At 41.4% G+C, this 16,520-nt stretch overlaps 1 protein-coding gene across 7 annotated transcripts in view; it reads right to left on the reverse strand.

The window, feature by feature from the left end:
* The window catches only part of LOC142503696 (cytosolic carboxypeptidase 6-like), a 1,053,590-nt gene that overhangs the window by 172,477 nt on the left and 864,593 nt on the right, over positions 1-16,520 (reverse strand). For all 7 annotated transcript variants that reach the window (XM_075616294.1, XM_075616295.1, XM_075616299.1 and 4 more), the window contains one exon: positions 8,135-8,249. In XM_075616294.1, coding sequence (XP_075472409.1) covers positions 8,135-8,249 — 115 coding nt within the window. The remainder of the gene's footprint in view (positions 1-8,134; positions 8,250-16,520) is intronic.

A 16,520-nucleotide genomic window follows, 5' to 3' on the forward strand; every position in this document is an offset into this window, starting at 1 on the left:
AAGTAAAACATAGTTGTATCCAAGTATAAAATGAATAGTGGTTAAAAAAAAATAATTTTGAATAAAAGGGATACACTCATCTCTATTTAAAAAATATTTGATTGCCTCTAAACCCTGAGGCCCACATTCACAGGGGTCTATTATTGACGTAATGAGGCATTGACCTAAGTTAACACCTCGTTAAGTGCTAGCATGTATTTTCAAAGCTCAATAACGCAGTGGTAAGAGCCGTTTTCAGATGGAAAATGCATTTTGTTATGTACAGCATACTGTACAAGTCGTTAGGGCTAACGATATGCAAAAGAGGTGTTCCCTCTAACAACGACTCGACGCAGAGATTCATTCTAGTTAACTTTAGTTAGTTCACACATACTGGAGTTACTACTTATTGGGTGGAGTCCCAAGTCACTTATATCCCACCCCAAACACACCTTTATACAACACGTGGACAGACACCTGTGCACAAAAAGGAGTACACCTGAGATAACTGATATATATGCTAATATGGAGATGCAAAGTATATTTAAATGACTTAAATAAGCATATATTCCAGGTATCTAAGGTGTGCTTCATTTTCGGCACAGGTGTCTCTCTCCCTGACCCTCACCCTCTCTCCAGGAAAACGCATGTTTCAGTCTCTGGACAGAGTAACGCCACCTTGAGGTAGCGCAGACTTACCGCAAGTCATGTTATTTGAAGCTAACGTAACATGCTGTTAAGCCTATGCAAATGGAATATTAAAAGGCTGTTTTTCTTTTTTTTATATAATTAGCTTTGTGGATGTGCGTTGTGTGCATTAATGATTTTGATAACTCATTGTTAGCACTGAGATAATGGAGTTCTGTGGATCTGGACCATAGTACGTTCTGTGTGTACAATAACAGCTCTGGAGACCCTCTGCTTCAATCCTAGGTGATAAAATTAAAAATACATTAAAAAAAAAAAACCCTCTTGGATTCCTCCATTGATTGATTCAAGTAAAGCTTGTGATATTCTGAAGTACGTCAATGATTTTACTGAATATAACAAATATCCTCAACAAGGAATCTATAAGCTTCTTTAAAATAATCTGTCCTAAATAATTATATGTGTATTATTATTAGTTGTCCTTCATTTTCACCAGGTGTTAGATTATTATATACATATTTGTTATTACACAGAATCCTAAAATCCTTTAAAACTGTGTAGTCCCCTCTGGGGATTACTAAGTAATGTAAGGGGTTAATGGCCTTAATGGGTTAACCGGGTGGGATCACTCTGGTACTGCTCCTCCCCATCATGTGATGTTGGATGACTGTGCAGAAGCAATTGCCACTTGCTTGCAGGTCTTGTGACCAGTGATGTCACCATAGGGAGATAGAAGGGATATATATATATATATATATATATATATATATGTCAGTTGTGATCAATTCGTCATTCTTCCACCTAAAGAACATAGCCAGGATTAAGCACTTGATCCCCCCAGAGGATCTTACTACGCTTGTCCATGCCTTTGTGTCCTCACGCCTGGGCTACTGCAATTCACTCTACCTGGGTCTTCTGGAAAAAGAGCAGCGCCGCCTGCAGCTGGTGCAGAATGCTGCGTCCAGGTTGTTAACTAACCAGACCCGTTCTAGCCACATGACACCTGTTCTCCGTCCTTTGCACTGGCTGCCTGTGAAATGGCGAATTTATTTAAAGATTGGGTTTGTTGACATTCAAAGCACTACATCACCAGGATCTCAGCTATCTGAGAGCTTCCAGTTCCCTACACTCGCATTTATTCACTTTGATCTGCAGGTGAAGGACTTCTAACAGTTCCCAGAATCTCCTTAACTTTCTGTGGGGCCCGAGCTGTTAGCCACGCTGCTCCCACTCTCTGGAACTGTCTGCCTCGTACATTTTGGGAGCCCCCGTCTCCAGAAATCTATACATAGTCTCAAGACCTACCTGTTTACCCAGACATTTAATTAATGAACCACAACCTGTCCGGCATTTAATAGCCACAGTACCGTCCCATCCTGTTTTATTTATTTCCTTGAGTTTGGTCTCATTATAACCTTAAATGTTTTGGGAGAAAAATGCTATATAAATAAAGTGCAAAAAAGATAATGGAGCACTAACAAATGAAATATATATACTTAGTGAATAACCTAAATAATCACAATAAATTAGTGAAGGGCGGCTGACAAAAAATAGATATAAGACTGACTACCTATGTCAGATAGAAACTGTGCAAAATGAAAGAGAATATATTCGGCGCCTAACATTAAAGTCTCGGTGTGGTGTGACAAATATCACACAGATGTAATATACAACAGTTAGATGTTTGGTTGAAGACAAATGTCCCGGTCGTGCCAATCGAATTTCAATGTAGATGGATTTCCAGTGCATGAAATGAAAGAAAAATAACATATAGCATAATACTGTTTGGGGTTTGTGATAGCACAAATATGGTGCTAGCAGATAGCCTCAGAGAAAATAGGTGAAAATAACAGGTGAGTGAAAAAAAGGGAAAGTACATTTATTAAAAATAGTATAAAAAACAGATATTGTAACAATACAAAGTGGCCACAATAATATATATCGTAATGAAAACTTCCAATGGCAATCCGCTGGATTGAATAGATGCCCTACTTACTAGACGCAGGTAGGAAGTGCAAGGTGGATATTTATAGAGAGTATCCTCTCTCATATAAAAAATAGCGCCCAATGAAGAAATGGTTCTAGTACCAGCAACTTTTTCTGGAGCTGATTGGAAAAGAACGATGTTAATGTCCTCCAATGAAGTGCGTGGTAAAATATATTTTGGATGCAATATTTTGTCGTGTAGTAAGCCATCTGTTATGGTCATCAGAAGCCTTCTTGGGCTAGAATTCACTGAGCTTCAATGAGGGGTATCGGAGTTCAATCCTGGGTTAACTGTCATTAAACCGCAGTTAATGCAGGATTGAGGTTCGATGCCCCTTATCGCAGCTCAGTGAGTTGAAACTAATAAGATATTTTTTTAATGAGTTTGACAGCAAGTGTTGAGATAGTTACATATGTGCTTACATAGTAAATAATTATTTATAGTTACATTTTATATCTGATAGTTTTTTACATAGTAAAAGAACTATAAGATATAATAGTTTTCTCTAACTCATTACATTTAAGGTGGTTGCCATAATTACTAAGACGCTATAAAGAGCGAATTACCACTCAGCAAGCCATCCCCCGACAAAGTAGCTATAAAACAAAGATAGCTGCTTGGTGCCAGGATTAAATGTGACGTCATTGCACTGTATGGGGAGGAGGGAGCTACTAACGAGATCGAGTCACAGAAGTGTTTTGAGCTGAACCCCAAGCCAGATGCCAGGAGACTGCTCGTTGATGAGAAAGAACATTTTATTACACTTGTGATTTCCTAATTTATCTTAAATTGTTTAATATTAAAGAGATCATTTTTGCTTTTAGTATCCATAACAGAGTTAGCCGATCTGAAGAGAGCTGCAGGGACACATGGTGTGACCATTTAAATATCACGTCACTCCCTGGATCCACATTATCTGACAGACTGTTTTATATATGATAGATTTCTTTATTTTCAGACCTTTACGTGCATACTTTACCTGAGTTGACACACCACATCTTATTTGATATAGTATTCACTAGTTTATCTATTTTGTGTTACTACATACACTATATTGGTTGTTGATACCTACTGTACATGATACCGCTGATATTATTTACTGTAGATTTCACACCAACAGGGTTTAAAGAGTAAGAGATATTTCACTTGTTATTTGCTACAGTATGCTAAGTGCTTATGACTACATACTTGTCTGCACGCCAGAGAAGTCTATTGCAAATGCTGATGCCCTGAGCCTTCTGCTGTTACAGATGCCAGATTGTACCTTTCCACCCACCTTTTCCAAACTAGGTGGAGGTTGAAGGATGGCCGACTGGGAAGGAGTTCAGTCCATATGCAAACCATCAACATTAAACTGTTTGCTTTTTATAAGGGATGTCTGCTTATAAGGGATGTTCTGCTTATAAGTGATGTGTGCTTATAAGGGATGTCTGCTTATAAAGGATGCCTGCTATGGAGCAACAGAGTTGTCATTCCTGAAAAAAGACGCGAAGTCGTCCTAGATATGTTACAGTACGTGCAGCTCATCGAGGAACTGTGCAAATGAAAGTCCTAGGCAGACATTATTTCTGATCTCACTTTCAGATTTCTATCTAACTGAAAAATTGAAATATTATACCTAATAGATTTTTTCTAACATTCATACACATTCCCCCCTCTCTGCGTTATTCTCTTTCCCCCGTCTCTCCCTGTCATTCTTGTTCCCCCCTCTAACCCTGTAACTCTCCCCTTCTCTCTCCCTCCCCCCTCTCTCTCATTCTCCCTCCCCCACCCTCATTCTCTCTCCCCCACCCTCATTCTCTCTCCGCCCTCTGTCATTCCCCCTCCCCCTCTCTGTCATTCTCTCTCCGCCTGACACACACACACACACACACACACCAGGACAGAGCAGGACACACAGTGACACGCACCCTCACCTCTCTCTGGTACACACTGTTTCCTCCTCTGCTTCGCCCCGTCGCCAGGTTCCTTACACCTCCTCCAGATTGGCTGCTGCTGGGTAATGCAGCCAATCAGGATGGAGGAAACTACCCAGCTCTCTCCCTGCCCTGGCAAATCCCCCTGCAGTTAGAAATCTGCCGCCTTAGGTGCTCACCTAATTAGCCTAATGGTAGATCCGGCCCTGTCCCCACAACACCCAATAGTATCCAACATGAAACGTTCTGTACAATAGGTGCCATTTTTACTCAAAGTGAATGGGCCATGAGGTTTCTTCTGGTGTAACGTCTTATGTAAGTAGCACTGCTTCGTACAGGGATGACCAACTCCAGTCCTCAAGGGCCACCAAAAGGTCAGGTTTTAAGGATATCCCTGCTTCAGCACAGGTGGCTCAATCAGTGTCTCAGTCGTTGACTCAGTCGATATCCTTAAAACCTGATGGTGGCTTATGAGGACTGGAGTTGGCCACTCCTGGCTTAGTATATATGTGCTTTGATGTCCGAGGAGGAGCCCGCAATGCAACCGAGAACAAAGTGTTGCTAAATTGCTAACCCCTTCCAGCAGGAAAGAATCTATAGCACACACTTTATATATGATAATTTTAAACTGCCAATAGCCATCGCTGCAGCTTGCCACTTGAACAGCCAACGCTAGGTCGGACCGAATAGCCCATTAAGCTTTATGTCATGTCTCTAAGAGGGGCAAGAACACAAAGCATGCAGAGAAGCACAAAGCATCACCCACTCCTTCCCACTGGTGTCAAAAACTCAGCAAAGTGAAGAACATGTTTCCTTATCATTACTGCAGGTCATGCCCCCCATATCTCTGCATCTCCATCAAGACCCTCACAGCCACTTACAGATCAACATAGTTCAAAACAACAACAACATGATAACATTACCCATAATAATGCATAGAACTTTCAATTCATATGTTATGTTCTGTATATTTCTGAAGGCACTGGGGATCTCAAAGGACATTTTAATCCAATAACTATGAAAATACATTTCATTTATCTCAGCAGTTTAGCTAGGAAGCCGTAACTTGATTAGGAGGTTATGAATTCAGTAACCATGAATGAGAATGTGTGCCCGTTAATGTGTTATTTTGTTCCGCTTAGCATGTTGTTTTTCCATATATTACTTTTCCAGACCTGCATTCCTGCTCTATTCTGGCTGTAGAATTCACAGCGCTTCCCGTTCTCTCCTCCAGGTTTTCGGGATATCCCTGCTTCAGCACAGGTGGCTCAATCAGTGGCTCTTCGACTGAGCCACTGATTGAGCCACCTGTGCTGAAGCAGGGATATGCTGAAAACCTGACCGGTTGGTAGCCCTTGAGGAATGGATTTGGCTACCCTTTATATAGTACGTACTTACTTGTATGAATACTGCCTTTGCAGTGGGTGAAGCTGGTCCAAATACCAGTGTCAGCTCTCCTTGTGACCTAGGACAAGTCACTTTATCTGCCTGTGCCTCAGACAATAAAATTGGATTGTAAGCTCTCCGATGCGTTTGCAAAATTCTCTCTACAGCACTGTGCACATTGTCAGTGCTACAGAAGAAAAAAAATCTATGCTTTCTCACTTTATTATTTACTGTAATAATCCTCTGAGAATATTACTTTCTCTGGGCATTAATGTTTCTGCTGAAGGAGCTGAATTTGAAGCATTAATGGACCTCTTCTTCAGGGTTTATTACTGTTGCAGACTTATTTTTATTAGGTTTTTTTATTTAAATGTTAATATTTCTTTTGATGTTAGCAGCTATTACTGGTCCACATTTCTGGGCATTCCTAGGCCGCTAATGCCCAGAGTTTCAACCAATCAGGAAGCTTGGATTTTTAGCCTCTGATGGATGGTGGTGAGCGCTGAGCTGTCCAGGAACTGTTTGTAGCAAAGTAGATGAGAGAGACTTGTGTTTTCTCCTCTGTGCCTTTTTGATCTAACGTGAGCATGTTGACTGCTCAGCGTTCCTCTTTTATTCCTCTCTACCAACAAAAACTTTTGTAAGCATTAAACTTGCGCAGTTTGTGTGACTTTGGGAATTCTCTCAGTGATAAATGCCTTCACTTTCCTAGTGCCAGCTAAATTAATTCAAGCAAAGTGACCATGAGATTTCTTGGTCGGAAATGGAAAAGTCATTTGTTACTTTTCAGGCAAGAAATGAATAATCCATAGCCGATTTGGTTTCAGGGGCCGTTCTGTGCTAAGCACTTAAGTCAAATCCAAACTTATTAAATGCAGTTAGGGATTTGTCCTTAACATCTTCTGTCCTGGAAAAGTTCAAACATTCTGACATATAAAGAGGCAAAATAAACACTTATTTCTGGGCACTGTATCTCACCCTTCCTCCATTGAAAGTCCCTTTAACTCCCCGGGTGCCAGAAAGGCAAACAACACATTGCAGAGCCTGACTCACTTAAACCATGGACCCTCGTTCTCCAAGCTCAAAGCGTCCTTTTAAATCCCACCACTTCAAGGCTGTATTTGAATAGCACGGATCTACACTGACATTTCACTTACTTACTCTCTTTTCACTCAGGATCCACAATATACTTATATGTACTGTACTCTTACTGTCTCTGTATGTCTACGCAGATTACCGTCTCTATATGTCACTTAGATTGAAACCCCCCAGTGGAGCAGAGATGCCTTACACCAGCTGTGCTCAACTCAAGTGCTCATGTCCCCGCCCGCCCCACCCCCCCCAACAGGTCCGGTCTTCAGGATATCCCAGCCTTAGCACAGGAAGCTCAATCAGTTCCTGTTTCAGCACGGGTGGCTCAATCAGTCCCTGCTTCAGCATATGTCGCTTAATCAGAGCCACCTGTGCTGAAGCTGGGATATCTTGAAAACCTGACCTGTTGGGAGGGGGGGTTGAGCACTTGAGTTGAAAACTGCTGCATTATATTGTACCTAGATTTACATTTAGATAGTTAGGGGCCTATTCTATAAGCCTCGATAACCCACTTATCGAGGCCTTTTCGGCCAAAATGCCTAATGCTATTCTGTAAGCCTCAATAAGTGGGCGATAAAGGCATAAATTGCCATTTTTGCAGCCATCCAAAACAGATCACCGGATGAGCCCTTTTGAGAGAAGCGATCATCACGCCGCCGGCTACTCGCCCGTTTGGGGAATTTTACTATCACACGTAATCGAGGCTTTCTGAATACCGGGATAGCAACGCTCAAAAAACGGCGGCGTCACCGGCCGAGCAATTTTTTTATGAAGCCCTATAGAATAGGCCCCTTAGTGTCCTCCCCGTGCTAACATTTTCTCAAATATTACATGACTGTATGTTATGCGTATTCTTGCAGTCTCAAGCTCTCCATAGAATTTTAAATCTGCTGCATGAAAAAAGCAGAGATAAACACATGAAAAATAAACAGCAAAAATATAAATGTGGTGGACATTCCTTTGCATGGTTTTCTGTCCCAGTTTTGCAGCTAGAACTGTAATGAAACCCCCATAACGCTAATGTATTTTCATGTTTTGCTGTGGGATTTGTTGACTTTCCACACTCATTCAGCTTTCAGAAATCCTCCTGCAGAAGGTCGTGCACGTGCAGAGCTGCCTCACATACCTGTAGTTTCCGAGGTACACTCCATCGGGATTAAGCATCGGTGCTATCTTGAAAACCAAATGATCCCTCAGGACTTTGGCAACTGGATGCTGACTTACAAGGAAATCGATGATACCTACGGGATACAATTAGATAGGCTCTTAAATATGTCCACCCCCAGGAAATGGTTTGAGGGAAAAAAAACACAGCTTATCCACACACCAAAAATGTGATTTTTTTTTAATCAATAAATAGCAAAAAAAAAAAAATGGGTTTGAACGTTTCTATGAGATAAAAGGACAACTCATTTTAGACATTCCTGAAAAACATGAATGATGCCGATGGTGGTGAACATTGTCAAATAATAATCACTGTTTAAAACATCATTAGCATGCAATAAAATGAGATTTTTTTTTTTTTTTTTACTATTCCCTATTCACTTCCAGAAGTACTTGCAAGGCTTGGCCTGTCCTTTTATTCATTAAAAAAAAAAGCACAAACTTGCAGTCAACATGTTTTATATACTGTAATTTCAGATGGAGGGGCTAGGATCTTGCATCCGTACCGCTGGGTGCATACAGTACAATTACCAAAAAAAAGGATCACTGGATCGGCACTCAAAAAAGAAATAAGAGAAAATGATAAACTCATGTTTTGCTTTTGTTCTCACCAAGTTTCTTCTTTAATGTAGGGAAAACCATACCAGAACACACAGGGAAAGGAAAGTACACTCTCCACGGAATTGCCACCATCCTCTGCAAACGCAAAGTACAAAACAAACTGCACAAGATCTGAAAACGTGATCTTCAAATCTAAAATCAGGGCTGGTAAGAAGATGAAGCGCGCCATGTAAATGATTCATTCTGTGCAGACATGTATCTGCAATATTATTATTTTTTACACTTATATTTTTATTATTTTTCACACATAAATGGGGAGGGAAAGGATACAAAAATAGAAAGAGGATTTCTTACACACTACAACTGTCACATTACATATCATATATAATTTGTAAACACCATATTTTTCGACCAGCAATCCCATATGTATGTATGTATGTCTTTATTTATATAGCGCCATTAGTGTACATAGCGCTTCACGGTAGTAATACATGTGACAATCATATAAATAATAAATAATACAAATAACAGGTCATGGGAATAAGTGCTTCAGAGATAAAAGTAACATTTCGGAAGAGAAGTCCCTGCTCCAGGGAGCTTACAATCTAATTGGTGGTGAGAACGTACAGAGACAGTAGGAGGGCATTCAGGTAGCGTACCCCTATCCAGCCTCACATGGCTCCCAGACCCTTTCATACTACTTAGGGGAGTGGTTCAGAAATTAGGTAAGTGTCTCCATTAATTGAACATCATTAATCCTTCTAATAACCTCTCTTCTGGAGGGCAGGAGTGTCTTTTTTACACGCCGCAGCTGTTAGGATATGTAGAATCAATTTTTGTGTATAATGATTCACTTCCTTCATAGGTTTAGCCAAGATAATCAGAATTGGGTCTAACAGGATTTTGATATCAGTGACATCCTTTATTAGTTTCAAAACTGTCTTCCAATACACCTGCATTACAGGGCAATACCACCATATATGTGCCAAATCTCCTAGTTGTCCACAACCCCTCGAGCATCTATCCAAGGTCCCCGGGAACATCTGTTTTAATCTTTTGGGGGTATAGAACCAGCGTAACAAAATTCTGTATATGTTCTCTTTTGTTACCGTACATATAGAGGTTTTACCCGCGTTGTCCCAGATATCTTCCCAGTCCTCCCTTGTTATTTCTGTCTGGAAGTCCAGAGCCCACTGGTCCATATATTTGTGGTTTGGGGTGTCTTTTTTAAGAGTTAGCCCCTGGCACAAAGAGGATATCAAACCTCTTCGGTATTTTTTTGTTTGACATAAATCTTCAAATCGTGTATCTCTAGGAAATATCTCATCATGGAAGCCCCAACACACAAAATGTCGGACCTGCATATACCTAAACAGCTCAATTTGGGGCAGACCAAACTTTCTCATCAGTTCCTCAAAGGACATTAAGTTGTCCTTTTCCAACAGATCTCCTGCCTCTAGAATTCCTCCATCTCTCCAAATTTCAAAACCCTGACAACCCTGGGTGAACTCCAGATTACCGAACAGGGGCGCGAGCCTAGAAGGGATCGACACAACCTTATATTTCTTTTTTGCCATCGGCCACATTTTCAAAGTAAATCCAATTACTGTTGGTTCCATCTGTCTCCCGGTCCCCGTCCCAGAACTAGACCACAACAAAGAGGTCAGTCCAATCGGGTTCTTTAGCGAGCTCTCCAGGTCCACCCAGGCATACACTCCTCTCAGGGAATGCCAATAAACCATTTGCTTCATATGGGAGGCTATAAAATATTTTAGAATATTTGGAACACCCATACCACCTCCTTCCTTGGCGTCCAACATAATTGACCTAGCTATCCTCGGTTGTTTGTGTTTCCAGATAAACTGCATAATTCGATTCTGGATTTCTTTTACATTAGAATACGGGATAGCTACCGGTAATGTCTGAAAATAGTACAAAAGTCTAGGGAGAATATTAATCTTAGCTGCGGTTATACGCCCTATCCAGGATATACAATGGGAATTCCAGACTTGTAAATCTCTTTTAATTTTGGAGAATAGATCAGGGTAATTATATTTATATAATAAATGATACTTTCTGGTAAGATAACTTCCTAAGTATTTCAGACGGGTCTTTTTCCATTTATAATCAAAGTTTCGTTTAAGCACCTCAACCTCCTTTTCCGTAAGTGTCAAATTTAGAACTTCTGATTTTCCCATGTTTACTTTATACCCGGAGAGCTCACCAAACCCCCGAAGGGTGGACTGCAAATTCAGAAGAGATGTCAATGGATTATGTATCTGCAATATTAAAGTGTCAGATGATGTTAAAGAAAGCGGCCCCAGAACTCTCCCATTCGTACTAACCAGTAAATGCAAACCACATCTTCCAGCTTCTGTAATCAATGAGGTATGTATCACTGTTCCTCATTACACCAAGGTTAGGGAGTTGGCAGCTGCTGGGGCCCATTTAATATCATTTACACAAAGCAGACACAGAGATGCAGCAGATGCGCTGATTTATTGGTTGGTCCTTGTATTAAAATAACAGTTTGCTGGTAAACAGGAAGTGTAATGATGCCAGTCACCCTCGTTAAAGGCTAATAATAGCTTAATTTGTCCACTAATTGACCTTTGATACTGTCGAGGTGTTGTAGTGTGTTTGAGGGCATGAGATAAACAAGCTCGAGATTATGTTACCTCGGAGAATGGCTTCTGCAAATGGAAGCTAGTTAGTGCAATACATTTTCTGCTCACAGATGAGCAGATTAATTGGTTTGCCAATTAGAAGGGTACTGAGGAGAACAGGGCAGCCTGTACTGTAATGTATTAGAAACACCATGGTCCACCTGCAGTCATTCATCCTGAGTCATCAGTGTCTCAAGTCCAAATAGAGAAGCATCCTATGGCAGTATTAATCTATACTCGCACACTACCAAGTACTTTATGTGAGGAAGACAAATTGGGGACATCCCAAGTACCTTAAATATGAACATATTGCCAATGCCAGCACACACCATAGGGTCCATGAACCTCAGTGTCCTGTCTCTTATAGAGACATTTGGGAGTCTCCTGTCAGGGTAAGAACGTAATGTACACACAATGGGTATCTATAGAGCAATAAGTAAACATAGGAAGAATGTTGATCCAGGGATTAATCCGATTGACAATTCTTGGTGTCAGGAAGGAATGTATTGTTCCCCTTATGAGATATCATTGGATGATATAGCACAGGGGTGCCTTCCTCTGGATCAATAAGGAAGTATAGATATAGGCTAAAGTATCTGTTGTCTAAATTTAGCATAGGTTGAACTTGATGGACGTACTTCTTTTTTCAACCTCATCTACTATGTAACCATGTAAGAGTTTCCCCATAATCTGAATCCATTCTGCTTCTACCATTGCACATGCAGAAGGCACAAAGCATGGAAGATACACTTGTGTGCATCTTCTTAATAGCCACATAAAGGCAGCCAGCCTCCAGCTAAGGTTGATGAGTCACAAGGACAATATAATTACCCTATTCTGCACTCTGGAATCCAGAGCAGAGTCAGATTAAAATGCCAAATAAACAAAAAGGAAATTGTGCAATGGCAGCCTTTTTCTAATCTTCTGTTTGCACGGAGATAGTAAATGTATTCATTTGAACTATTGCACTATTTCTTTAGAGAAACTATTAATAAATATGAGTATTTGTTTTCTAAAGTATTCCCAGCAGCAGTAACTAATGTACTCTAATATAAACACAAGTCTAAAACTGATTCATGACTTCAGATTACCGCTGCTGATTAATAACCTTCATTTGTACAATGTTACTAATTCACCCGTTTACAGTCAAAGGGGCCACAATGTAATACATACACATGGCAGAGAAGGGGTTAAAAGGGTGGAAGAAATTCAATAGTGTTTAAAGTCCCATTTAGGACTGAACGCCTATAACCAGGCAAGTGATGTCTTTCATTATTTAAAAAATAATAATAATCAAATAAGTACTTTTAAATCAGGGTTTCAATTGTATCCTGATGCTCTTTGTAAACACTGTTACCTGGAGTTTAGGGTGGGGGTTTTCCTGATCTGTGCTGTTCTTCTTCTTTTCTGTTCTTATTCTGTCCCCTTTCCTAGTTAGCCATTTGTTCCTCATGTTTTTCCTATTGACATCAGTCACCTGGTATTTCCTATCACACATGCAATCTCCTTTGGTTCTATGTGGGACTGCTCAGATAAAGCAGGAGGCTGCGCGTCTGCCATGTGTTATTGTGCTTGCCATTAAAAGTTCTTTTTGTACCATCCTGGCATTTCATGCAGCGTAAACTTATCACGATGATCTATTTCTCTTCCTCTCTTCTCGGTGCCATTTGTGTAAAGAACCCCCTGTGTGCATCTACATTCTGATTCAATGGCAGATGACAGTTACCGCCAGCTCTGTAAACCCGCTCTCTCGTTTTCCCCGAGGGGACAGCTGAGCGAGTCCTTTCTGCTGCAGCTCATACCTGAAAACACTAAACCTCCTGGAACGGCCCCTTCTTACTGCCTATTAATTTCCACTTTACTGGGTTTCCACTATCCAGGGCTCTAGTTTTCTTGTTACAACCTAAATTCTGAGGATTGCTTAGAGAAGAGCAGCTACCCTGACAGGGTGTTAGGTAGACCAGACCAGATTTTCACAATGAAAAACCGGGACACATAAAAAAATTATTAATACAACAAATGACATTACTAAAAAAAAAAATATTATAATGATATTTATCTAATAGTGTCACCATTGATGCTGTATTATTCATTCTACCTCTTCCCAGTCTCTCTCTACCTTCTCCCCCATTCTCTCTCTACTTTCCCCCATTCTCTCTATCCCTCCCCTACCCCATTTTTCTCACCCTCCCCCCATTTTCTCTCGCCCTTCCCCTCATTCTCTCCCCCCCATTCTCCCTCTCCCTTCCCACCCCCATTCTCTCACTTTCCTCCCCCTTCCCACCCATTCTGTCACTTCCCTCCCCCATTCTCTCCCCACCCCACATTCTCTCCCTTCCTTCCCCCATTCTCTCCCTTTCCTCCCCCCATTCCCTCACTCTCACTCTCTTCCTCTGCTCTCTTTCTCACTCCCCTCCTCCATTCTCTCTCACCCCTCCTTCCTCCATTCTCTCCCCCCCCCCCCATTCTCTTCCTCCCCCATCCTCCATCCTCTCTCTAAACATTCTCCCATTCTCTCTCTGACCTGCACAGACACACAGCCACTGACCTGCACAGACACATGGGGGGCGGGGGGGGGGGAGGTGTTTAGGGATTTGTATGTATTTTGGGGGTGGGGTTTTTTTTTGCCTGTATTTGTTTTTTTGTTTTTATTTAGTGAGGTGGGGGTTTTTGCATGTATTATGTGGGGGTGTAATTAGTGTGCGAGGATTGTGTGTGTGTGTTTGGCTAAGGGGGAGGGAATTAGTGTGAGGAGGGGGGGATTGAGGGAGCAGGATTGAGTGAGAGGGGGGTAATTGATGGAGAGGGGGGTTAGTGAGGAGAGATGGGGTGAGTGGGGAGAGAGTGAGTGAGGAAGAGAGGGAGGTGGCTCGCAAGGTGTGAAATGGGGGGAGGGGGGCTCACAAGATCCCCAACACGGGGGGGTTGGGGGTGGTTGGGCCCTGTCAAAACTCTAGTCCTGGGCTCCGGGAAATCTGTCAGCGGCCCTGAGGACAGCACCAGGTAAATGATAGGTCACCTGGGAACAACCTCCAATATGTTCTGTACAGGTGCATAACAAGGGCGGGGCAACGTAAATAGCGCAACACATGCTTACCTAGTTTCCCTTTGGTTTTCCCACAAATGCGCATCACGTGCGCCATGTGCACACACACTCACCCTATGATGACGCGCGAGTCACCTGCTGATGTTGATGATATTATGTGCAGTGTCAGTGTAGCGATGCCGTGATATTTTTCACACCGCAGTGGAATTTGTTTGAGATGAAATGCTACTCTGACGTCATTACAGGAGGGTCGTAAGAATTGAGTTGTGTTTCGAAGTCGTCATTACGTCACGCCATGGAGGGCGTTATCCCGCTGCCCAAGTATCAGCAGACATGATTACATTTTTTGGCACAATCCAAAGATATGTTTGATTTTTTTTTCAAGTTCTACTGCTAGATGGGAGATTTTAACACATTGTGTAGATATTACTTTAAAATGACATTGTGATACACGGTGGTCATCAAAATATATGGCTGTAAAATCTATGCATGGTCAGCTGCCAACAATAAAATGTGCTCTACAAAAAATTTCCAAACTCATCTTAGATCCTGAAACAATTTCTGCTGCTCAAGGCTTTGTAAAACATATAGATTATAAATGTATTTGTGATTTATGCGTTTGGAAAAAAAATTCTACAGCACGTACAATGTATTCATTTAGCTCAACAGAAAAGTTTGACCATTTATCAAGCTGTTAAATTAATAGCAGGCTAGAAAAATACGATTCAGGAAACGAGAAATTGCACCATTAAGGACATATTAGAAAGAGATACTCCTGAACTAGCCAGTAAAGAAGACATTTGATCTGAATTGCCAAGCAAAAGAAGGAAAGTTAAAAGGTTCGATACAGACGAATCATATGACGAAAACAGTAATAGAACCCTAAATCAAGCTTACACATTGGCGATAAACAAGGTATTTGATACCCTGATCACCCATTTAGATTGGAGATACAGGGCACTCATTGAAATTGCCAAAGATTTTTCATTTTAAACTGAATTGGCTATTCAAGAAATGGAAGTGTCTGAATTAAAATAACATGCTATTGATTTAGCAATTAAATATGAAAATTATCTCAATAGTAATGAAAAGTCGTATTTAAGTCAATGAGACTTTTTATGCGATAGCACGTTATCTGCGCTACCACATCTTACAGAATAGGCACCATAGAGTCCTATCCTAATCCTATCCTAATTTGGCAATTGCTTTGAGGCTGTTTCTTACTTTACCAGTAACGACGGCAAGTAGCGGATAAAGCTTTAGTAAGATAAAGCTTATTAAAAATTACTTCCGATCTAGTACGTGGCAGCAGAGGTTATCAGTCTTAGCATTTCTATCCATTGAACATGAAATTTCCGATAGCATAGAATTTGATGATATAATGAATGAGTTTGCTGCTGGGAGGGGGGGGGGAAGCGCTGCGTAATTATTATTTTGCCTCGGGCGCAAGAGTGCCTAGTTACTGCACTGGTTCTGTAGAGGCAGTACATTTATATTGGCTGCAGTCTGGCAAAATATATGCAGTACAGGGTTTTCGTTACTTTTTGCCTACCCTGACCTTGGCCATCTTTCTCAGTGATATTTGGTTACCCACCCTGACCTTGGCCATCTCTCTCAGTGATACTTGGTTACCCACCCTGACCGTGGCCATCTCTCTCTGTTATGGAACAAGAGCCACATTTCTGACTCACCCCCCTCTCTCCTTTGCAGTTTCTGCCTGTCAGATTTTATTCCCAGCTGCATGGAGTCTGCAGACACATACTGTGCCTGCGTGGCTTGCAACAATGTTGCACTCCTTGCCTGCGAGCATGACATCAGTGAGCTGCTACAGCAGTCTCTGAGATCCTCACCAGAATGGACTAGTCTGCCCCCCCTCCTGTTTGTTCAGACATGGTCTGTCCCTAGACTATTCCTTTGCCCACACCGCACCTCACTTCCTCTTTTCAACCCTGGAGACAGTGAGTAAAGAACCTTTCTCTGTTTATAACCCTTGGTGAGGCCATCTCTTTTTACCGGTTTCTAACTAATAATCACCACTACATACCATCCACAAGTATCTGTACCCTGCTACCTTT

Source organism: Ascaphus truei, chromosome 10, assembly GCF_040206685.1.
Source record: "Ascaphus truei isolate aAscTru1 chromosome 10, aAscTru1.hap1, whole genome shotgun sequence".
Classification (NCBI taxonomy): Eukaryota; Metazoa; Chordata; class Amphibia; order Anura; family Ascaphidae; genus Ascaphus; species Ascaphus truei.